We start from the raw sequence: 24,622 nt of genomic DNA on the forward strand, positions 1-24,622 counted from the left end.
ACATATTTATAAATATATAACATAACCAGGGATCTAGTCATATCATGTTTGGGATTGCATTTTAGCACAGATAATTTTAGGAACCACCTATTCCAACACTTTTTCTTCGTGTGAACACTGTAGGGTACTCCAAAAACAAGGGTTTGGTTCTTTTCTCATGACAAAGGGTAGGAGAAGATGAAACTACTACTAAAAAGATACATGAATATATGGGAATGAAAAAGATCTATACATATACACACATAGTTGTTTTTTCATACAGCCTTTTTCCTGTTGAGTCCAAACTTGATTTCCAGGTACAGGCCTCTGTAATTTTTCTTGGCATTGAAGTCGTGAGTCTCCTGTGCCCTAAAGCCACAGAAATTTAACGTGGAAGCAAGCAGCGCGCACAACGCACAGCGCCAAGGGAACCCTGAGGCGTTCGCTGCGGTTCCCACCTGTCGGCTAGGTCGTTGTGACGCAAATGCTCTGGACACGTGGAACACCTGCGGGAGAGCAGGGGCGGGGTCACCCTGGGTAGCAGATCCGAGAGGAGGAAACCCCAGGAGATGGGGGTCTAAGAAAGACCGCAGAGAGTAGAGAAAGGGAGACCCACTGCCCCCATCCCGGACCCGCCCCAGCCCAGGTGAAGCCACCGCCTCTCCCTTCTGCGGGTCCCGGGCTCCCGCTAGAAGCGGTCGCCCCGCGGGGCGTCTCCCGAGGACAGAGGAAGGGAGGCGGCGGGCGCTCGCGGAGACGAGGGCGCCCGCTCCCCCCAGCCGCTGCGCTGCGCCGCGGCGCGCAGGGGCTCCGCCGGCTGCTATTCCGGCTGGCGACGGCCGCCGCAGGAAGGGCCGCTTCCTGCCTCCCCCGCCCCCTTCCCTCGCCTTCTGCTGACGCTGACGTCGTACGAAGGAGCTGGAGGGACGCTCTGACCGCGGCCGGGAGGCTCCTGGGGGCCGGGGCTCCGAGGTACCTGCCCTCCGGGGCCGGGGCCGGGGCGGGGGCGCGCCGGGCGGGCTGCAGGCTGCAGCGGGAGACACCCGCCGGCTACGGGACGGTCGGGGGCGCCAGCCCTGAGCTGCCATCTCTGCCCTCGGCGGGCGGCGGGGCCAGGCGGCTCGCCTCCTCCTGCCCCCGGTGTCGGAGCGGGAGCCACAGCAGCCCCTTCCCCTTCCCCGCCTCCTCGCTCGGGCCTGGGAAGGTCTGGATGATGCGCGCGCCATGAGCGTGCGTCAGCTGCGGGGAGCGGGAGGGAAGCGGCGCGCGCCCCGGCCCCAGCTCAGCCCCAGCGCTGGCTGCACCCCCATCCACCCACTCAGTGCCTTCCCAGCAGCGCCGGCCCCGGGTCTTCCAGGTCTCTTCGGGGCTGGGACTTGAGTCCACGGCTGACTTGTTGACAAGTTCACCTGCCCCGGCCCTTGGGGCTTGCTTTTTCTCTTCGCCCTATTGCCCGTCTTAGGCGGAGGTGGCGGGGAGCAGATGGGTACCTCTTTATGGCCACTAGTGCCAGTAGGCCTGCGCTCGGTCTCTCAGGGGCGAGGTGCCCACCAGCCTCCGACCTGACTGAAGCAGGAGTCCCGAAGCAGGCCAGGTCTTTGCAAACCCTAGTGCGCCGGCTTCCTTTGGTGCTGCTGACTCCGCCTTTCCTGCTCCTGGGCTATTGCAGCTCCTGTTTCCTCTAGAAACGAACATATCCTGTTATGTCCGCCTTTGCCTAGGGCTGCTCCCCCGTTAACCTTTACCACTGTCTTTTTATTTGGAGTGCCCCCAAGTCCCCTTATCTCTTTGGGGGTCTTAAAAGTACTGTGCCCTTTATCTGGCGTAAGGCATTAACGCCTGGTTAGAGATAAGTCCAGTTTAGAAAGAGAATCACGTTCTCTTCTGTTAAGGTAGCATAAAAAATCAGCACTAGTAAGTGTGGTTGGTAACAGCACTGAGATCAGGTAACTTTATACAAAATTATCAAGGCCTGGAAAATAATTCTGGTTTGAGAATATTGAATGTAGAAAGAAAGCTACATTAGGTATTGGCCCTTAAGGTCCTATAAATTATGACTCATTGCAAACATGTTTGTGTCCAAACATTTCAGTAGAGTTGCTCCAGAAAAATCTCAGATTGGTTTCTGTGGACCTTTAGTTTAGATTTTCTGAGATCTGAACTGTTCCTGGGGGTTGAGGAGTGAAATAGGAAATGCCTATTAGTTTGAATTCAATACTCCAGACACAGTTTCTTACCTTCTATGTAAAGCACACATACACATTCTAAAAGTACTTTTAAGTGGGTTTTCAAATCATTTTCTTTTTATGTTTCAGCCTTTACTTTTGAAACATCATTTGTGGAGAATACCATAGAGGCAAACCCAGATCGTAATCCTTAATAGTTCAGATATCACTGTTTACATTTAGACTGCCATATGTATATTTAATTGCAGGAGATGTAGCTTTCTAATTGTACTTTTTTGCATTACATAGGTAAATAATTGTACTGTGATTAAAGACAAATCTTTAGAAAATGACAATTAAGCTATACTGAGTACTTATAATGATAGCAGAGACCTGAGGTTAAAAAAAGTGGCCATTGCTGCTCCACCTATGGGTAATGGCTCGGCAGATTATTTTTTAGCTGTCTTTCCTCCATTTGGTACACTTGAGTATCTGTCTAACTGCTTTCTATGAGATTCTTTATTGCTGTGCATTTCTCCCTATGTCAGCCTTATGAAAAATATAGAAAATTTTGTTACTAAAAAATAATAAATCCTTCAAAATTGCTTCATTTTCAATGTATTTGTCTAAACAGTACATTTTTTCAAGTGCAGAAAGTTTTATCAGAGGCAGGGCGGTGTGGCAACTGTGAAATTAGATGGTAGGGTAAACTTGTATTGGTGTGAACTTTAAGGTTACAGCAAACTCACACAGAGAAGGAAGGGAAATTGATAGGCCACAAAGATCAGGAAATATTTTTCCTCTTTATTGGCTTAGCCCCACAGCTATAAACCTGAGGGGAGTTGGCCACAGTGAGGACCAGTGTACTGGTCACAGTGTCCATTTTATTCCATCTGCATTATCAGATTTTGGGGAATTGTGGACAGAGATGCTATATGCATGTTTTTGTCCATAAGGCAAATTAGATCACTAATTAACCTTATCCCTAGTGTCATCCCTATCCAAAATCTGCCTCAGCAGAGTCTTAAACTCAAAGACTGGTATAGGAGAAAGTTTTTTTACCCCATTTGTTTCCCTAAGCTGTCCTATTTTGGACCACAATCATGTCTAGCACTATGGAGGATGTGCAGAGGGATATGCAGGCTTTGGATCCCAATGGAGCAGGTCTGGAATCCCAGCTGCAACATCTGACCAGCCATGTGACCTTGAGCAAGTTACTTATGCTGTGTCCTCATTTCCTTATCTTCAGAGCAAGAATATCCAACTTGTGGGGTGGTGGTGGGAGTAGAGATAAAATATTTTGTACAGCAAACAAAACTCAAGTAGTAGCCACAAATTATTTTGTCACATGTTAAACATATGTGTGTCTGTATCAAAAACAGATGCTGCTGTCTTTCCTCTGTGATGGGGAATGTGTTCCAATTTGGTTTTGAGTAGTTGAAGTGATTCTGTACCAGCTAAGTAAGAGCTGGGCTTTCTGGAATACTCCGCAAAGTTGGGGAATGCAATCTGTGGTCCAGGAACAGAGCAAAGCTAATTTGTTCCAGTGGGGATAGATCCTTCAAACCCCTGCCACTCGAATGCAATCCATAGACCAGCAACATTGGCTTCCTCTGGGAGCTTGTTAGACATACAATATCTTGACCCTTCCCACCCCACCTTGGCCCACTGAATTTGAATCTGCATTTTAACAAGATCCCTAAGTGATTTGTGTGTGTACTGAATTCTGAAAAGCATTGTTCTAACCTGGTATTTATCATACTTTGTGTCAAATAAAATCATATGGGGGCTTGTTAAATGTGGTTTCCCAGCCTGGCTTCTCCCATCAGCTGCTAACACCTCACGTGGCTCTGCTACCCAGGGTCCTTCCACTACTCTGAGAAAAAGCACCACTCTCTGCAGCATAGTGCTCTAAGGTGGGCCTCTCTCCTCTTCCGTAACAAAACACTTTGACAAACATGATCTTTGATATTCATTCCCCTTAGCTGTAAGTAGGATTAGCCCCAGATAATACATGTGGTAGAACTGCTCTGGACCTCTGTAAATCCTATTTGTCCATGTTTTCACTACTCCAGCATCCAAATTACTGGACTTGTGTGTGTATGTATATAATTAATTTTAATACTAATGAATGTCTCTACTTCAAGGATGACTACATACTAGCACATTTTACACATGCTTTTAAAACAAAGCTTTCCTGCTGTGGGATTGAAGGGCAGTTACTTAGGAACTGCTTTGGGCTTCATCCGTAAAATGAGGATTGTGTCTACTTGGCAGTGTTGTCAGTATAAGCATACTGTGCACAAAGCATACATCTCAGTATCACACATGTGGTAGTTCCTCAACTAATGCTGTCTACTTATTCGAATATAAACCTAGTGAGGGAGAAGTTCATGAAAAGCTGAGAAGATGGCATTGCTCCTAATGTGAAGTCTCTACTGCTGAGTCAGATGACCTCATTCACCAGGTCTTTGACCAAATCATAGGAGTAGGGTTGCCACTCAGTATTCAGCAAGCATTTGTTGTGGATATGATGTACCATGCGCTGTGTAAGTACAGGGAATCCCAAGACAAGATCCAGACCCTACCCTGTTCCAGAGGAGCCTACAGCCTGGTAAGGAAGATAGAGGAATCAGGTGACAATTACATTTCAGCCCATGCAGGGATGGGATGAAACCCAGGGCAGAGGTACTCCAACCAGTAGGGAGAGAGAGCAGATAAAACCTGAGAAAAGTCCTAGAAGTGGCCCTTGAGTTGAGCTGTAAAGGACTAAAGGAGTCTGGCAGGTGAGCAGGGTTTGGGAGTGGAGAGAGTGCCCACCGCAGCACCCAGGTGTACAAAGGGAGGGAATACAGGTGGGAGAAGCCCAGGAGACAGTACTGGCTGGTAGCCCTCTGTCTGGAGCGCAGTGTGCATGTGTGTGCCTTGTCGGCAGAGGGAACTTGGGGAAATTTGATTATCTGTGAGCTGAGGAGATTAAATGAATTAATCAGGGTCACGCAGGGCTGGTTTCAGTTATGTGCATGATGGGTAATCATGGAGGTGGTAGAGTTATTAGTAAGAAATAGAGACTGACAGTAAAAAGTCATTAGAATTAGAGAATTGAAGAGGTCTGTTTTAGAATACATTTAACAAAATGTATATAATTATAGAAGAGGATGACTAAAAAAGACAACTGAATGCAGTGCAGTACTGTGGGGTGCGAACCACAAGGTTTATGTGTTCAGTGATGGACCACTGAATATATATATATAGATAATGATAATTGTTAACCCTGAGAGTCTAGGTTTGAGAGTGGAAGTTCCTCTCATCCTAGGTGGTAAGAGTATTTGTACAAGGATTGACTATAAAGTATTGCAGCTACTTTCAAAGAGCACACATTAAAATCCATTCCATTACTTACCATTACCACGATCTCTCACAGCCACTTCTCTGTTCCCAGAATAGAGCATGGATGCCAGTGTCTGAAATGTAATGGTACTTAGGGGAAATCCAGCCTTCTCTTCATGTTCCTGCGCTAGTGCATCCTAAGCCAGAGACCAAAGAGATAATTGTGGTAAATGTTCCTCCTCCCCTTATTGGTAGGAACCATGATAGCCACTAGGAGTCCATAAGAAGGGTTTTATTGTACACAAGCACTTGGTGGTAATGGATTTGGGACTAACACAGCACCTGAGCCTGTAATTAGGAAAGATTGTTTTTATAGAAATGGAGCCCACTATCCAACTTCTTACATCCAGGAGTAGAGTGAAATGGTTGAGAACAGGAGCTCAGGAGTCTAAAGCAGGCCTGAATTTACTAGTTGTTGACTTTGGGCAAATGACTTCACCTTTCTAAGCTTTTTTTCTCACTTGCCAAGTGGTGTAGTATCCCCTTCATGTTGGTAGTGTGGGGGATGAAAGAGTGGTGTTAAGTGCTCCACACATGTAAAATGATTGGTAAATGGTAGACAAAACGATTGTACTCTGTTCAGCACATATTTGCTAAGGGTCTCCTGTGTTTGAGGTATTGTGGTTGGTGTAAGCAGGCAAAAATGAACCAATTAGTATCTTTGTCCTCAAGGGACTTGCAGACCAGTGGAGGAGATCTGGATGTAATTAGCTTATTGCAGGAAAGAATGGGAGTGAAGAGTACCATTGGTGTAGGGGAGGGCAGGCGTGGGAGGTCCCTGGGGGCAGGAGGTTGAGTGTTGGAGTGTGGAAGGCTTCACTGAGGAGGTGATATTTGAGGAGAGTCTGGAAATAAGCTGTAAGATGGCTAGTTGGACAAAGGGGAGGGCATCTCAAGTGAAAGGAGACTTCCCAAAGCCTTGAGGTGGCACAGTGTGTTCAGGAAAGCTCTAGCACTTGGATGTGATCAGAGGGAGTGGTTCTATGTGAGGTATAGTAAAATCTTTTGGGAAGGGAGACAGGATGTAAAGGGACTTCAGTATTTTGCCAGGAAGTTTGGGATTTCTCTGGTGGCAAGAGAATAAAATTAAAGCATTTTGAGTAGGTGGTAGTATGATTAGATTCACATATTATACTTATAGTTCAGATAATGATATAAAAGGGTTGGGTGAACAGATACAGGGATAGGTTGCCTTTGAAGGTCTGGACTAAGTCCTGGCTGTGAATATAGAAAGGATAATGATAGCTGTTTAAACAGTAGGTTGGAAAGAACTTGGGAGACTGACTACAAGAGATGAGAGAGATAAAGTTTCCAACTTAGGCCACTGAGTGGATTTTGTGCTGATAATTAACACAGGGACCACAGGAAAAAGAATGATTTGGAGGCGGAGATGGAGGGAGAGAAGTTTAGTTTTTAGATGTACTAGATTTGAAGAGTTTATGGGACATCCAGGTGAAGGTTACAGTAGGGAGATGGAAATTTAAATGCCCTTCCAGAGCACCAGATACACATTTCCACCTCCCTACTGTAATCTTGGGAGAGATGTTTAATTTTGAAAGTCATTGGCCTACAACTGTTGGGGGAAGCCACCAAAGTGGTTGAAATCACCTAGAGAGAGCAAGTAATGTGCAATAAAAAGATAACTGAGGTTGGAACCTTATAGATCACTGTATTTGAGATGTGGGCACAGAGGAAGAGGAGCTGACAAAGAAAACTGAAAAGATATAAAAGTCTAGAGAGTGTTTCCTGAGAAGTCAAGAAAGGGGAACTTAGTCAAAGGTCAAGTGAGTTGAGAACTTGAATTGAGCTCAAAGGGAAAAACTTTCTCTGGTGTGGTGGAGAAAGGAACCAGGCTGTGTGGGCTTAGAAGAACTCTGTGAAGACAAGAAAGAGGATGGTAACTGGAGGATGAAAGGGACTGAGGGCACGGATAGGTTGACTAACTTGAAAATGAAGGGATAATAGATGGACTAAGGTGGGAAAAGTCAAGGGAGTGAAACCCATCCCTTCAGAAGGGAAAAAAGGGAACCGCAGTGGTTATAGACTTGGTGCTGGATAATTCCAAAGAAGTGAGCAGTGGTGCACGAGGAGTGGAAGCTGTGAGAGAAGGTGCCTAGCACATGCCAAGGGCCATGAGCCCCACTGTGCATGAGGCAGAAGACTGGCCGTGATCACCCTGGGGAGGTTTCTTGCACCTGCTACTCCCTGAAGGCCATCCTTTTATCTGATGCTCTTTCCTCAGTGTGGCCACAGGTGGCATGGGCATCATTATGAATTAGGTAAACTGGGCATACCACACCCCCTTTCTGCTTCCTGCTTCTCTTCTCTGTACTTCTGACCTAGAGCTCTAGGCCTTTGGGCTGCTTCATGCTTATTCATTCTACTGCCCTGCCAGCTCTCTGCCCAATGGCCCGGTCTTTCCTGGTCCCCATCAAAGTAGCCAGTCTTGTGCCTTAGTCACTCTGGGCATTGCTGCTATTGAATCCCCTAAGCTTCTTTTCCTTTTCTAAGAAAGGAGAGAGAACCTGGAAAAGCGGCCTTTTACTAGTTCTCAACACCAACTAGATGACCCAGCAGAGGCAAGGTGGCTCTGTCCGCTGGAGAACATGAAAACACAGACCTTTCTGTTGGCTTCTTTCCTGCCAGCTTCTCTTTAAAGGCCCTCTTGCTTCTTCCTCCCCTGCCTGGGTGATTTGACAGCCACAACTTTACCAAGAAAAGTCCTTAAATACGTGCCATTTCCAGAGAAACATGCTGTGGTGGTTTATTTACGGGACCTGGGCAAAGCATAGATATCTAATCAACCACATGTTGGTGTCTGTGTATTTCGGTAATTTAAGACTAATGAAAAAGGAATACTCTGTGCCTTGGAAAATTTTCTTCAGTGCTGGGCCTCAGTTCCCTTCTCTGTGAAAAGAGGAGATTGATCTAAATGATCTATAAATTCTTTCTTAGCATTGAATGATCTTCTGGAGGCTAAGAAATTACTTGAGCATCTCTTTAAGATGCCTTAAATTAGAAATGTAACGTTAAAGAAAGAGAACCTTGTAAACATTAGTGTCTCCCGAATTATTCTGATTGCTGACCTTATGCTTATGTGTAATTTCATAGCTGTGGTTGCTACATTCATACTTTTTCTTCTGTCATATCTGCAATATTATTAAACATTCATGTTTCTATATATTTGTATATGAATTATATATAATGTATTACACTATCAATATGTAGATACATTTTATATTTGTAGGTTATATCCACTTCTCATTGCCATGAATCTGATTTGAAACAAATAGTACATTTTACATATATAATTGGACCTTTTTTAAAGCAACCTATTAGGAAATTGTTGAGTGCAGCCATTATGTGCCTTAGGTTGTTTAAAAAGGTCATTGTATATATACATATATGAGATTTTATTTTTCTAATGACATTTCTGACAGAATAATTATCAGAGATTCTGGGGAGAAAAAACTGTGTAAAGGTATTTGTATCTGTATAGAATATTGGTGACCTGAATTACAAAATTAATTTCTAGCCCATTTAATGGCTCAGGCCAAGACTGTCCAACAGAAATACAATGGCAGCAAATATGTAATTTAAAATGTTCTTGTAGGCACATTTAGAGAAACTAAAATGGGTGAAATTAGATAATATATTTTATTTAACCCAATATATCCAAAATATTATTCAACATAAAATATAAAAATATGTATATAATATATAAATGATTATAAAATAGAATATGTAAATATGTATATGTAATATAATACATAATATAGTGGTGTCATTACATAAGATTTAAATATATCAATATCAAGTACATATAATTTTATAAACATGAAATATAAATAAATGTAAAATATGGATTTATTAATGAAATATTTTTCCTTTTGGGGGTGGTTATTAAGTCTTCAAAATCCTGTGTATATTTTAGATTTAAAGCATATCTGATTTCAAACTGGCCGTATTTCAAGTGCTCAGTATCTGGCCAGTGGCTGCTGTGTAGGACAATGCAATTTTAGATGATAAAGTTAATTTATCTCAGATTATTCTTTCATAAAAAAGTTTTTAAGTTGGTGTTATCCCTTAAAATAATGTTTGTAAGAGCCTTTCAGATTTATGAAATGCAATTCTGAATTATAATGTAAGGAAAACATTTATTCCTATCATTTAATAATGTTCTGTGCTGGCCTTTGAGGGCTATAGTATTTCTTTGAAGCAGCTGATTGAGACCTTTGTCTGAGTTAGGGTGTTCCTTCATTCTTTACCTTTTGAGGTTAAGCTTTTAGAGAAAAGCCACCATAAATCCCGGAGATTAAAATCTGTATAACTACATTTGCATTGACATTTGAAAGTTACATACACCAACCTAAATAAAATCTAAGATGAATATAATTTGTACAGCAAAAGTGTTTAAATCAATCTTTTCTTTAGGAAAAACAACCTACCTGTCCTTTTTCTGTTTTCAGTCTTCCAACTCATTTTGCATGATTTGTTCTTACAGATTTCTTTGAGGTTTATTTCACATGCCAGCCTCTTTGTTATTCCTGCCATGGTTTTGGTGGTGGCTCAGCACTCACCAGCAAGCCTCCTTTGCAAGGAGGGCTTCACGTGAGAGAGAGAAGAGCGAGACTTAGACCATACCCCTTGTGAGCAGTTTGTTTTGTGGTTTGTTTACAGATTGTTTTGTGAGGGCATAATATTTTTAACTCCTAATAATGTTGGGGATGAAAGCCTTTTAAAGAATATATTATCTTTTTATTTTAGCTTCTTAGAATATGAGATACTCTGTTTGGTATTTGCCTTTGAGAACACACAACATCTCTCAGAATAGAGGAAAAGACTCAGGAGAGGACCAGGTTACTAACTGGTGGTACGTGTTTCAATCCTGGCATTCCTCCTTGCGAACTTGATCTTTAACCTGATCTTGGATGAGACTTCTCCATTTTTAGAACCCCAATTTCCTCATTGTTAAAAGGAAGATGTGCTCATTATCTCTAAGCTTTCTCTTAGATAAAACTGTCTCTAAAAAAGTAATTAAAATCAGCTCTGTAGTTTTTGTGACAGAGCATCTTAGATGTCAGCTAACCTAGTCTGTTACAGATGAGTAAAGTGGGGCTAGACGGGGGAGGTGACTTGGACCATCCCCAAGTTTGTAGCATGGCCAAAGGTTTACTAGCTCTTATTTCATATTGAGCAGCATATTGAGAGTCAAGTTATGTTGACATTAGAGATATTTTAAAATGTGATTTTAATAAGTTTAGGGAGGCTTTAATTAATGACCATATGTAATACCTGAGCTGTTTTGAAATGTGAATTAGATGATCCTTAAAAAATATTCTAAAACCTCAGTTCATTACCAGAAAATGCAAATTTTAAGTGACTTGCATGTGTAAGGTTTAAGTAAAAACTCATCCATCTTTTTTTAGCTGTCTTGAATAATGCTGGAATTCTGTTTTCCTTCTGTAAGAGTTGCTGACTCATAGAATTAAAGCATGACTCACAAAATTAAAGCACGATCGTGTTTCACTTTTACTTACACAAAACTCAACTAGAAACAGAATCCATTTACAGTTATATGGAATGCTCAGATAATCATAACCTTATCAAAATCTGACAGGAAAGGCTGTGTGCTAGCTGACATGTAGCAAAAAGAACACCAATAAAAGCTGGTGAAAATCACATTAACTAATGTTTAGCTTTTTGAAAGGATGGACGACTACTTCACCTTCCTACCTCCTTAATACCCCTCTTTCTTAACTGTATGTGAATGAATGTGATGTGATGAACCAAGATTTAAAAAATAACACAAAATATAGTCAGCTATGCTTGGAGGAATTTTGACTTTTTCCAGTGTCTGCTGACAATATTTTATATTTATACTTACAACACACTTCCTGCCCTTCATAGGAAATTATAAAAATCATTATTGACATGAGAGAAAGTGACCAGAGGTAAACCTCTGGAAGAAAGATGAATACCAGGAGCAAAAGAAATATACAAACATTAAGTAGTGTTGTACCTTGGTACCTGGAACCTCTGACAAATTTATATTTCCTCCGTTCATAGGCAAAGCCTTCAGGAGCCTGCACTGGAACCCTAGGTCTGATGCTCATTGGCTTTGTTCTCTCTCTGTTCTCTCTACCTCTCTGGATCCCAGGGCCTCATTTTAAAAGGAAGGGGGGCTTCATTTGATTGTTTCTCAACCTCCTCTAGGCTCTTAATTATATGACTTACATTAGTTCTGAGATTGCACCAGAGAAATAAACCCCAGAACAAAACAAAATACAGAAAACTGCTGATATTTCTAAATGAAGTTACTCTCTGAAATAATGGGAAGAGGGAACTAGCAGACAGTTATATAACTTATCATGCAATTGGAAGCTAAACCCAAGAAACATGCCACAGGCTTCCAACATTTGTTACATATGTGAAAGACGAGGTATCTGGCAGAGACGGAACATAGAAGGTGCTCACTAAATGTAAGGTAAACAGCATTGAGTGTCTACCCTCCAGTGGATACAGAATTTATCTAAATACTGCAAGTGACAATAGGTGGACTCAGAGATTGGCCTGTAAATCTCTGCTGTCACATCTCATCTTCCTTTAAGTTATAAGAATGCACATGCCATGTAGTTCCACTGTGGAAGAAATTGCTCATTGCTTTCCCTCTGCCTATTCTGTAAGACTCTGTTCTGTTCTCTTGAAAAGTGTGTTTCTTATGGAGGAGAGAAGGCCAATTTCCCAAAGAATGCTAAATGACGATGTGCACAACAGAACTGAAGAGCTCTAAGATAGTGACAATTTTTGGCTAGAAAATAGAAATTTTGAATAAGGTAGAGAGGAAAATGACAGATTTGGCAGTGGCTCAGATCTGCAATTCAAGAGAATCTACCACATGCTCAGTACAGATACAGGAAAAAAGGGTTTCTGGACTCAGTTTCACCTAGTAGTACTCCAACTAATAGAAAAAATTACTGATGGAAGAGAAAAATTAACTGCTAAAGTTGTAAAGATAATTAATTTGAGACATGAACCTACAGAAGAAACAACACACAGGAAATGTGATTTGGGAAGAAGCTTACTGCAGTATTGTGGGCTGAGAGTACTGATATGGTGAAATGTAACTCTTAATTTTACCTTTACTCTGAGTAAGGGTAGGCTCAAGAATTTTAGATTCTTTGCATAATTCAAATCTATTCTGAGGTTCCATCAGCTAACTCTGTAATCTCATAGAAAAGGTTCCTGGGCCACAGCAAATGTTCATTGCAACTCAAGCCCCCCTATATGGAATGAAAATACTTTCCCATGTCATATTTCCAAGGAGGAAATTTGGCAATGCATCAGACTTTGCTTAAACCAGGCTTGCTTTAGCATTCTGTGAACCTTGGGGTATTTGGAAAAAACTTCTGCTTATGTATTGGCCACCCAGTATGGCTTTTCAGTGGCTATAGGAAATAAAAACAAGTGGGACAGTTGTAATCCATCCACATGGGGTGGGTACAATTAAAGACTCAACACAGCAAGCATGTAAAAGAAGCATAGAGGAAAAAATGAGCATAATTGTTGCTCAGAACCCTAATGTAAAATCTGAACAAAGTATCCATCCTCCCTGTTCTTCCAATTCTCCCCATAGCTCAAGTTTTACTGCCTGGCCTTGGAGCATGAGGTGAATGTTTGCAGCCCCACCAAGGTGCAGCCTGGGAGAGTCTAAGAGGATTAGGTCGGTAGTCTTAGGGTCACCTAGGAAGGTACTGACCCCCACAGCCATTCCACCTGTCAGCAGGGAGACATCTTTCCCCTTTATTACTTGTCTTAGAGTCGGAGTAAGACTCCTTACTAATTTATCCACCCACCCTCAGGGTTGTTACATCTAAACTGGGAAGTTGTTTTCATTGATCTATTAGCTATTGCATTCTTACTACTTTGAACAGGTCTTAATTATTGGCTTATCTGCTTTGTCTTCTATGGGGAGTAGAGTGTAACACAAACATTCATATGGTCAAGTCATGCTGAATTTAATAATATTGGTGCTTTTGTTTTTCTTATCATGGAACTCACAGTCCATAAACATCTTCAAACTGCTCTTCTTTGCTTATCTCCCAAGGTGACGTGGTCACAAGCCTTAATTTAGAAAAGTCTCTGTGCCATTACAAAGTTTGAGACATGATACCATTCATTTTGGGTTTCTTTCATAAGTGCCTTGTGGCAGAGGTAAAGAAGTAGCTTCCTTTTGCAGAACTGTGAATTAAAGTATTAGCTAATCATAGATGTTATTGTATTTTACAGGGGAAATGATATTTTTATAACAGAATTTACAAATTTGGGTATTCAGGAGTATCTCTTTATATGTTTCTGCAAATATTAAGAGTCTCCTGGATCTGGAAACTATATTTATATACCTTTCTTTCCTGCTTAACTGGTATTATTCAATACTGTAGCCACTAACCACATGTGGCCATTGAGCTCTTAATATGCCTAATCCCAATTGAGATGTACTGTAAGTATGAAATACTCTCCAGATTTCAGACTTGGTACAAAAACAGCAATGTAAAATATATTAGTTATATTTTTATTGATTATAAGTTGAAAGAATATTTTAGATATATTGGGCTGGATAAAATATATTATTTGAAAAAATGTTAATGTTCTTATTTACTTTTTTAACATGTATGTTCCATCATATAAAATTATGTATGTAGCTCATGGTATATTTCTTTAAAAATTTTTTTTATTGAAGTATTGACATGCAATATTATATTGGTTTCACTCCTGGTGTATTTCAACTGGACTGTAAGTTCCTTGAGGTCAGGACAGTGCCTGAGACATATTAATTAGATGTTTAGTGCATGTTTGATGAACAGTTTGGTTGAACTGAACTGAATGAATGGATGAGAATTTTAATGATTTTTTTAAAGTAATGAATTAGCAATGAGGATTTAGAAATGAGGAACAAGATGAGCATGGATTTTATCAGGAAATCTTAAAATGTTTATTAATCGTCCCTGGTGTGTGGGGCTGGAACATACACGAAAAGGATGCAAGCCCTGGCTGTGGCCACCTTCTCACGAGTCATTCAGATATGCTTTGTAGGGGTTCACCTGATTTTGCCACCCCTGATTCCTTTACTCTAGTGTCGTATAATCCAGTAGCTTGTTTAAGAAAGATCCTTTCCAGAAAGGATTTTTCCTATGTGCCTTTTAGCTGGGGTACTCAGACTTTAATGTGGTTAAGAATCACTTGCAAAGCCTCTTACAAATGCAGATTCCCAGACCCATTCCCAGAAATTCTAGTGCAGTAGGTAAGGTATAAGGCCCAGGAATCTGCACGTTAATGCCCCAGAACATTCCAATGCAGGTGGTCTGTAAACAATACCTGAGGAACACTGCCATATGGCACCATAATTTGGGAATAGTCTGGAAGTCCAGGTAAAAGGGACAGTTTGTTCAATAATTTTTATTATGTTATACTACCAAAAACTTAAATTGTTAAATATTTTAATAATCAAAAAGTAATCAAGAAGTTATAGCGAATGAAATAACCAATAGTGAAAAAGCAACCTACCAAATAGGAAAAAATATTTGCAAACCATATATCAGATAAGGGGTTAGTATCCAGAATGTACAAAGAACCCTTACAATGCAATAAAAAAAATTTACCCAATTAAAAAATAGGCAAAGGATTTGAATAGGCGTGTCTCCAAAGAAGATATACAAATAGCCAATAAGCACATGAAAAGATGTTCAACATCACTGATTGGGGAAATTCAAATCAAAACCACAATGAGATATCACTTCACATCAATTAGCAGAGCTGCAAAAAAAAAAAAAACATAAAAGAAGTGTTGGTGAGGATGTGGAGAAATTGGAACCTTTGAGGCACTGTTAGTGGGATCATAAAATGATACAGTTGCTGTGGAAAAAAAGTATGGAGATTCTTCAAAAAATCAAAAATAGAACTATCATATGATCTAGCAATCCCACTTCTGGGTTTATACCAAAAAACATTAAAAGCAGGATGTCAGAGATATTTGCATACCCATGCTCATTGCAGCATTATTCATAATAGCTTATATGTGGAAGCAACCTAAATGTCCATCAATGAACGAAAGGATGAAGAAAATATACTAAATACATGCAATGGAATATTATTCAGCCTTAAAAAAAGAAGGAAAATCTGTCATATGTTACAACATGAGTGAACCTTGAGGACATTATTCTAAATAAGGCAATTACAAAAAAAAAACCAGATACCACTTATATGAAGTATCTAAGAGTCAAACTCGTAGAAACAGAGAGGAGAGTGGTGGTTGCCAGGGGCTGGGGGTGGAGAAAAAGGGGAGCTGTTCAATGGGTATAGAATTTCAGTTCTGCAAGATGAAAAAGTTCTGAAAATATGTAATAGAACAATATGTAATACAGTTAATACTGTATTGTACACACTTAAAAATTGTGAAGAGGATACCTTAAAAATTGTGAAAAGGATAAATTTATGTCACGTATTTTTTACCACAATAAAAAATAAATATCAACTCTAGTTCATGGTGAAATCAAACTCTAGGGAAGAATGTAATAATTTCATTTCCTTGATCACTGCCTTTTTGTGAGAAATTTAGTTGGAAGCTGTGAGCTAAATGTGACCTTGGAGGACAGCTGTGTAGGTGGGGAGAGGACTAGATGTTGGTGGCCTCTCCATGACCTCACTGAGTAGGGGGCTGGGCTTCCCCGTCCTCAGAGTCACTCCCCAAGCACTGGGTGCAGGCCAGAGGAAGACAGGCACTGATTACTACAGGCTGTCATTTCAGAGGCATCTGGGCACTCTAAGAAAATGTCTTCCTTCCTTTCTTTCCCCATACCTGAAGCCTAGAATTTCAACACTTCAACTTGGTTTCCTTGAAACATTTTTTTAAATCTTTTAACATTAAAAAAAATGTAATCATTTGAGGGCTACTGGTTACCAGGACCTTTTCTGCGGCAGAGGACTAGTTGTTGGATTGATTTTGTGGAATAGCCGGAAGCATTCATAAGCCAAACATTTCGTCTGGCCACCAGCAGTCTGTGTCTGGCCAGAGGCCATTCCTTCGGGTGGTGAGCCCTCCACTGTCTCTGGGAAGCAGGAGGCAAGTGTGGCTGGGGTGGCTGGCTGTGCCCGCAAAGTTGTCTGGCTCCGTGAGTGGGGCAAAGGGAATGAGGGACAAAGGCATGGATTTATGTCCATATTTAGTCATGAGGTGAAAATACAGTGCTAGGCCAGGAAAAACTGAAGTGCTCACATTTTCCCCCTCCATACCCTTCTCAGTATCTCCTTCTAGCCTATCAACTCTTTGTTGTTTGTTTTTACAATGTGCTGGTTCATTTTTTAGAAATACTGATCATGAATCTTTTTTTTCTGGCCAACTAAGAACTTTATTTCAAGTAAAATTATAAATAATAAATGGAGGGCTGTTTACCTGGATGTAGAGAAGGGATCAGGCAAGAAATTCCCTGTGGCCAGGCCAGCACCCTCATACTAGAGTGGCTGTGATCATTTCCTTCCTCACCCCTGTGATGGGGAACCTCAGCAAATGCAGGACCCTATGCCAGAACCCACCTACCAAGGACAACTCAGGGTAGGGGTCCATCTCCAGCAGGGGACAGAGGCGGGCAGCATGACCAAAGGCCAACCACAGGATCAAGTCCTAAGTACCAGAACCCTACTGTTTCCCAGTTCCTGGGACTCACAAAAGATGAAGAGGAGAAACCCCAGCAAGTCTGGACCTCCTCAGCCTGTCCCCCCACCCACAAGCTCTACAGTTACCACATGATCCATTGTGTTTCCTGGCTTATATTTCCTTTAGTTGGGTTTTCCTGGTTTGAGGTTTCTCATGCTAATCTCTGTATCATGTGTAAGCAAGCACGTTTATGAAATATTTCAAATCTGCAAAGAGGCATATGGATGCAATTTACTCACCACCTAGGTTAACAGAGAAAACTACATGAACAGCTGAAGCCCCTGTATGCCCCACCACATGATAATCCTCCACCCCAAACTGCAGTGGTAACTGCCATTGAAACTGAGTAGTCATTCCTAAGCAGTTCTTTTTTCCTTTGCTTTGTAATATTGGTATACTTTAGTAATGTATGGTACAGCTTTGCATTTCATGGTCTCACGTTTTATGTAGTCCTCTGCAACCTGCTTTCCTCATTCAACCTGCCTGTTTACTTCTTAGACTTCATTTGGGGTGTTTCTTCCAGTGTTTCTTACAGTATTTTCAAAGCCAGTGTGCAATGTTACTATGTAATTGTGTTTGGCTCATAAAATACAAGTAAGAATGTCTTAGATTGAAAATGTTTGTGTGTCAAATTAACACATGATTGTAATATACTGTGTAACTGTTAAACATATTTGTTTTGTTTCAGGTTATAACTTATCCTCTCATGCCTTTTTCCTGCCCCTCCTCCCCAAATCATCAACAGTAGAAAAAGAAGAAAACATGTCAGGACACAAATGGTAAGTATTTTGTTCTCTTTTCTGAATTGGAAGAGGCTAATGAAAGAGGAAAGCACATAGTATATGTTCAATAAATATCTGTTGAGTAGAAAAATCAAGAGTCACATTAGTAGTAAATAACCTATTAGCCCCCATCCAGTGTTTAGTATAGTTAAGTTCCATACTCCTACTAAATGAAATATGGAATCCAAGTAATCAAAAATATAAGTTCTTACCTAACGTATATTCTCTAAGAACTTCATTTATAGGTAACTTTTCCCTTGAGAATCTAATGTTGGCTTTTGTCAACACCATTTTTATCATTATCTTGTTTACAATTTCTCCTGTTAATGTTATAAGGGAATTTTACATAGGGCAGCTATAAAATAATGAACACAAACTCAGATTCATTAACTTATTATAGTAGTAATGACTTCAACCTTCATGAGCACCTCAGGAGCAGATGGTGGTTAGAAGGAGATGCTGCTGAATGACATGTGGTAATCCTGGCAATGTTAGTACTGTCATTTGTGTATCTATAGCACATCTAAGCAGCATGTTATACTTCTTGCAAATTCCAGATCTGCTTGAAGCAGTGTTTCTGAGCCTTTTGACCCCATGACCCACTGGGCAAGCAGATCTTTTATCATGTTTTGCCTCCTTTAATTTATATCATGAAAAAATATGATCTATATTTTCATGTTTCAAATGTGCAATTAATTATAATAAGGAGTATACTTTTTGATCCCCAATCTCTCAGTAAAGAATCAGGCCCAAGTCCTCTATAATATCAAATGTCAAAATTTTAAAGAATTTTTACAATTAAAATGTAATGAGTTTTAAAAGGTAATTAATAAATGGCTAAGGGCTCTAGCTTCCCTAAGTATCCCCATTTGACAGATCTCTAACTAAAAGTGGTCAGGCTGTGTTTTTCATTGTTCCATCTTGCCTCATTATGACACGGGGATGGCTCCATCCTGTTACCCTCACAATGACTTATCATATCCTGGCAACAGGCTAGGGAAGTAGGGAGTCACCACTCAAGAGAGAGTGGCAAGTCCCCAAGAAGAGGATCCTTCCCCAAAGTCTTTCACCCACTTCCTCTGCCACTTCACTGCTTGCTGCTGAAATGCAAGGGCTGAAGAGAACATGGAAATGAGTGCTAGACTGGGACTGAGAGCCTGGATTTTCATCCTGTGTGACTTTGGGCAAGATTCTTAACCTTTGCAACCTAAGATTCTTCATTTGTTAAATGACAAGGGTGAGAAATGTTTACTGGATCTCTGAAGTCCCTTTTTTTTTTTTCAAATTGAGATTTCTTTCCTGTTAATCCATGACCTCTGGCAAAAAAAAAACAAAAAAAAAAACAGATTCAATACAAAGAAGTCTACCTTATCCCCCTTGAAAATTCTATTCCCCTAATATAATCAGTTTTTTTTTAGAGGGGGGGTATCTTTCCAGTCTTTTAATGCACATATTATATAGAGAAATTATCTTTTACATCAGAGTTATGTGTACGTTCATCTTTTTCTCTGGTGGAAGCTCATAATAAAACTTTTAAGTAATGCATAAACTATGAAAATCTCCCAAATCCTACTTCTGTCTCTAATAATAACCATTGCTGAGGTCATTAGAAACCCATTCTGACTGTGTAACAGTAGATGTATGAACTGAAAATTGTAAATGTTATCTGGAAGGGGAGTATAAATCATCACATTTTGAGATACAGATATTTCGATATTCACCAAGGTGTGTTTTAGGAACGCAGGCCTGGCACAGTGGGAGTGTGAGGGCCAACGGGGAAGAAGGTACATGTCTGTGAAGGGGAGACCTCTAGGGTCTGTGGGGGCCTTTGGAGCAGGACCTCCAGACAGGAGGAGGGTGCAACCAGCATGAGGGGTGGAGCGCCAACCGCAAACATTTTAATCAACATTTCAGGCACTCTGACTACTTTTACAGAATTCCATTTCATCTCCAATTTTTTTTCTTCTTCTTTACATACTTTTGGGTTCAGTCTTCACTATGTTTATTCTCCCTGAAGATTGGCTCCCTATCTGTATTTTAAGCATTTGTGTTTAAGAATTTAAAGCTTTAGTATCAGAAATCTGTAACATTAAAAAAAATGTTTTAATTTTTTAAAACTCTGTTTGACCATGCCAAGACTATTTAACATGAGAGCTACCCTCTTAACACACTTTTGAGTGTACAACACAATATTGTTAACTGTAGGTGCAGTGTTGTACAGCAGATCTCTGGAATTATTCACCTTGCCTATGTTGTTTGATGAGCAGTTTCCCACTCACTGCACCCAGCTCCTGGTAACCACCATTCTATTCGCTGATTCTGAGTTTACCTGTTGCAGATCTGTCCGTGACAGATTTTCAGCATGCTATTTTCAGCCCCTTACTTATCTCTGCTTTTCTGACATTGCTTCACTGTTGGCTGTAATGCTGGAATGGAGAGAATGCTCGTGTCCGATTTTATCTCTGACTCACTAGGGTGTGGGAGCCAGTCCCTGAGCTGGCCTGGCCTCACTTGCTCCCCTTCTAAAAGGGGTGTGTCCAACCTGTTGATAGCTAAACTCTCTTCAAGGTTTAGTTTCTTGATTTCCTGCAAAAGTTGCTTAATTTCCTCACTAACTCGTAAGGTTTTGGAGTAAGTTAACACTGATTAACATTTTTGGTATAATGACTATACAAGAAAGTATGTGTATACTTATTAATATTGTAAATGGATAATATAATGTTTGGATAATTTCATTCACACTAAAATAACTGAATCTGTATGAAAGTCAAGGATAAAATAGCTCTTCAAATGTTTTTTTAGCAGTTATCCTTGGGACTTACAGGATCGGTGTGCTCAAGACAAGTCAGTTGTAAATAAGATGCAGCAGAAATATTGGGAAACAAAGCAAGCCTTTATTAAAGCCACAGGGAAGAAGGAAGATGAGCATGTCGTCGCCTCTGATGCAGACCTGGATGCCAAGCTGGAGGTGAGCACTTCACTGCTCTCAGTCCCAGCACAGCCACCTTGCAAGGCTCATGGTCCTAGAGTGCACCCACCTGGGCAAGTGTAGGTGTGCTTTCTATTTGCAAATACATTTCAGTCAACTAGTTTATGAGGAAAATCTAGGGTCAGATCAATTCAATCCCAGCATTTTTTTTTGAAAACCTACAAATTGTCAGGCAACCACCAGTATGCCTCAGTTAACTTATTTTTCAAGCACTTACTGGAATTCATGGCATATAGTAAATTTTCAATGCATATGTGTTGAAAAAATAATGTAATCCAACAGCCACCACTAGTGATATCCACATTAGCATCAGGCAGATGTTTCATTTAAAAAAGCAAAAGGGTGACAGCAAAAGATCCTGGAAAGTAGAGTGTAATTGGCTAGGTAATGAACCCTGGAAAACTCTAGAATGAGTAAACTGAGCAGATATTTAGTCAGACTAGTTAATGATGCAGTAAGCTAACTTCCTACCTGGTTAATCCTCAAATGCTAATGTAACTGGGAAAAAGCTCTCTAATTCCCTGTCTTGTTGGACATTTTGCCAATAGTTTAGATTAAAATTTAAAAAGCATACTTGCCACATTGGGTGAATAATAAGGCACTGAGAGGAAAATGTTACATGATCTGATAAGGATTCATATAGATCTCTAAATTTAATATGTAAGCTAAAGTTAATGAGTGAACATTTAATAGAATGAAAATAAAAGGCCCAAGTTTTCAAAAAGCTTTCCAAGAAAGGGTGGCCTGGATGTCGGAAACCATGGTTATACTGGAACAGAGAAGCTTAGGGGGAAGTATGTTCATCATCAATTGTACAGGAAGATCTGTCATGTGGAAGAGGGGTAATTCATTCTATGCATCTGAGGATAAAACCAGACCTAGGGCCACCCTTCATACTACTCATCTCACATGGAATTATCTCAAGTGTTCGTTTGTTTACCTGCCTTCCCTCCACCAGGAGGGCAAATTCCATGTCAGCCTCACCCACCATTGTATCCTCAGCCAGATACACAGAACACATTCAAGAAGTAGTAAGTGGGCATGTCTGTGCAGTTAATGTTAGTTCCCAACCCATTCTCCTGTCGTTAGAGTTGTTCAGACAGAAGCTGGGTTTGACCGGAACGTGCTAATGGAGGTTGCTGCAGTGGAGAATGGTAGAACCAGGAAGCATCCATCCTGATGTTAGTGTTCTAAATAGGGTTCCAGTGATTATAAGTTGCATATGCTTTTCACATTTTATAGCTTTGTTTTTTCCTCCTTAGCCACCTAGGAAATGCAAGCATTATTCAAAAAGAAATTTAATGTGCTCATTATTAGTATATTAAATACAATACAGTAATTTTATATTTATATTGAGGCTCTTGTAGCAGAGTTTTTACTGAACCAATTGTACTTTAATCAAAATAGCTGTTATTCTGGGCACACATTGTCCAAAGTACTTAGCTGTGACTAATAATCTTTCACATGATAAAGGTTTCTGTTGCAGAAATATTAATACTGCTGTTGGTATTTACAGAGAGAATGCATCCCATCAATGAAACCTTTGTGAGGGATGTGCAAACTATTTTAATGTGTACTTACACTAGGTTGTCCATAAAAGGCCAGCTTATTAAACAAGAACTTTTGTTCCACTGGCACAGAAAGCTTGTGTACCATGCTATAATAGTCAGATGCTATTGCAGTCTGTTGGGAAGTTAATATAGAAATGTTGCACTCAGTTTAAATATTTGCCGAAACTGCTTGTTAATGAAATCATTTTCTCAAAAATGGCTCTTAAGTATAAGAACAAAAAAAACTAACATGTAATGACAGCAGAGCAAACTGACTAGTTGGTAAAAATGTTTCTCATTTGCGTGTGGTTGCACAAGTATATATAATTGTCAGACTCACAGAACTGAATACTCCAGATGTGTATATTTTATTACATTTAATTTATACCTCAGTTTTTAAAAAACGAGTAACAGAACAGCTCCTGAGACACTTTTAGATTTCCTTGCTTTTACAGTCAAGAATTCGTATGTGTTGGTGTTTTGTGACTCAGAATACTGATAGCAAGCATTTGTTAAGAAACAGAGTCAGACTGATGTTTTCTGTTTTATTTTATAGTAAATTTATTTTTTCTTTACTAAACAGATAGAGGATGCAGTGTGTTGAAATGAGATTTAGTAAAATTTATATTCTTCATGACCACATGTTATCATATTGAGCATTCCTGGATAGGGTTTCCAATCTTTCAAGTATATATGTGTGCATTCATTTTTCTTATATAATTTGGCCCTGTTTATTATGGAGCCGATCATCTGTTTTGACTCAAAAGTGAAGTGCTCTCTAATACCAGGACATTAACTGCTACATCACCAGGGCCAAGGAACAGGCAGAGAGAGAGGGGAAGCCTTGCCCTGTCTCACTGGGTGGCTCATCAGAGACAGAATGTTTGTCTACCAGGTTTTCAAATTGATACTAGTCCTGTTCTCTGAGGCAGTGGACAGAGGATGGAGACAGTGTGAAATACCTGTTCTTTCTTGTTTTGAGCTTTTCTCAGTTTCTGAAGTGAAGATTGGGATTACCACAAATTAAAATCTAGTTAGATTCTTCCCAGTAGAGCCCACCTGCTTTTCCCTTACTTTTCTCTGTTATGGCCTTGGCGTGACATTAAGTTTCTCCTCTGTATATTTTCTGAAATAATTGGGAAAAGAAGGAGTGATAGGGGTTACCAGCTAAACTCCATTTTACCAGATGTCTTCTAAAAAGAACATTCAGCTGATTGATTTTTGTTTGCTTTCTGAAGGGTTATTTAAGCATGCCACAAAATACATTAGGATCATAAAATGAACTAATGTGTGTTGTAACTATAAGGTTTAATTGACAGATCCCCCATTTAAAAAAAGGGAGAGAGCAAGTGGTAAGTGAAATAAATTAGATTATGAATGAATATTGGGTCTCTGGTTTACCAAGTCCTCTAATTGGGCCCTCCATTTAGGATTTCTGGTTTTCAACTATTATTTCAATAATCTGGAGGAAATCATTGCTCTGCAGACCTTAATTTTTGTCATAGAGATGGCAAATTCCAATAACTACAGAATAATAACATATTTAAAGGCTTTGGTCACTATTTCTGTATAGTACATCATATAATATCAAGCACAAATAGGTATTTGATCTTGTTTTTAATGGGGAAATCAAATACTGTGGTTTTATTTAATGTAATTTTTCATTACACTGTTTTATTTAGCATTTGTTTATATTTTCATTATAGCTATTTCACTCGATTCAGAGAACCTGTTTGGACTTGTCTAAAGCAATTGTACTCTATCAAAAGAGAATATGTTGTAAGTATGCCATAAGTATGCATATTGACCAGATAGATAGTAAGAAGTAGGGTATTTTGCCTTATTGTATTATTTCATATGTTTAGAAAGTAAGACAAAGAAACTACTATTTTGGGAATGTCTGTCTTTGCTCTTTAATTGGGATAGACAGAAAGGTCTCTAATAATTTTATCAGAAATCCCTTATATAGACTGTTTGTCTCCAGTGCAGATACCACAACAAGAATTTTGTATGGTTTTGTGAAATTTTTCTGTTTTATATAATGGGATTTTTAACTT

General features: G+C 40.0%; 1 protein-coding gene across 9 annotated transcripts in view; it reads left to right on the forward strand.

The window, feature by feature from the left end:
* The first annotated feature begins 499 nt into the window (after positions 1-499).
* The window catches only part of ICA1 (islet cell autoantigen 1), a 119,250-nt gene continuing 95,127 nt past the window's right edge, over positions 500-24,622 (forward strand). For 2 of the 9 annotated variants that reach the window (XM_073238781.1, XM_073238782.1), the window contains exons 1-4: positions 639-951; positions 17,933-18,023; positions 20,829-20,994; positions 24,272-24,344. In XM_073238781.1, coding sequence (XP_073094882.1) covers positions 18,007-18,023; positions 20,829-20,994; positions 24,272-24,344 — 256 coding nt within the window. In that variant the 5' untranslated portion in view covers positions 639-951; positions 17,933-18,006. The other 7 variants (XM_017658117.3, XM_037019813.2, XM_037019812.2 and 4 more) reach the window with 7 other exon arrangements.

This window comes from Manis javanica, chromosome 6, assembly GCF_040802235.1.
Source record: "Manis javanica isolate MJ-LG chromosome 6, MJ_LKY, whole genome shotgun sequence".
NCBI classification, from domain to species: Eukaryota; Metazoa; Chordata; class Mammalia; order Pholidota; family Manidae; genus Manis; species Manis javanica.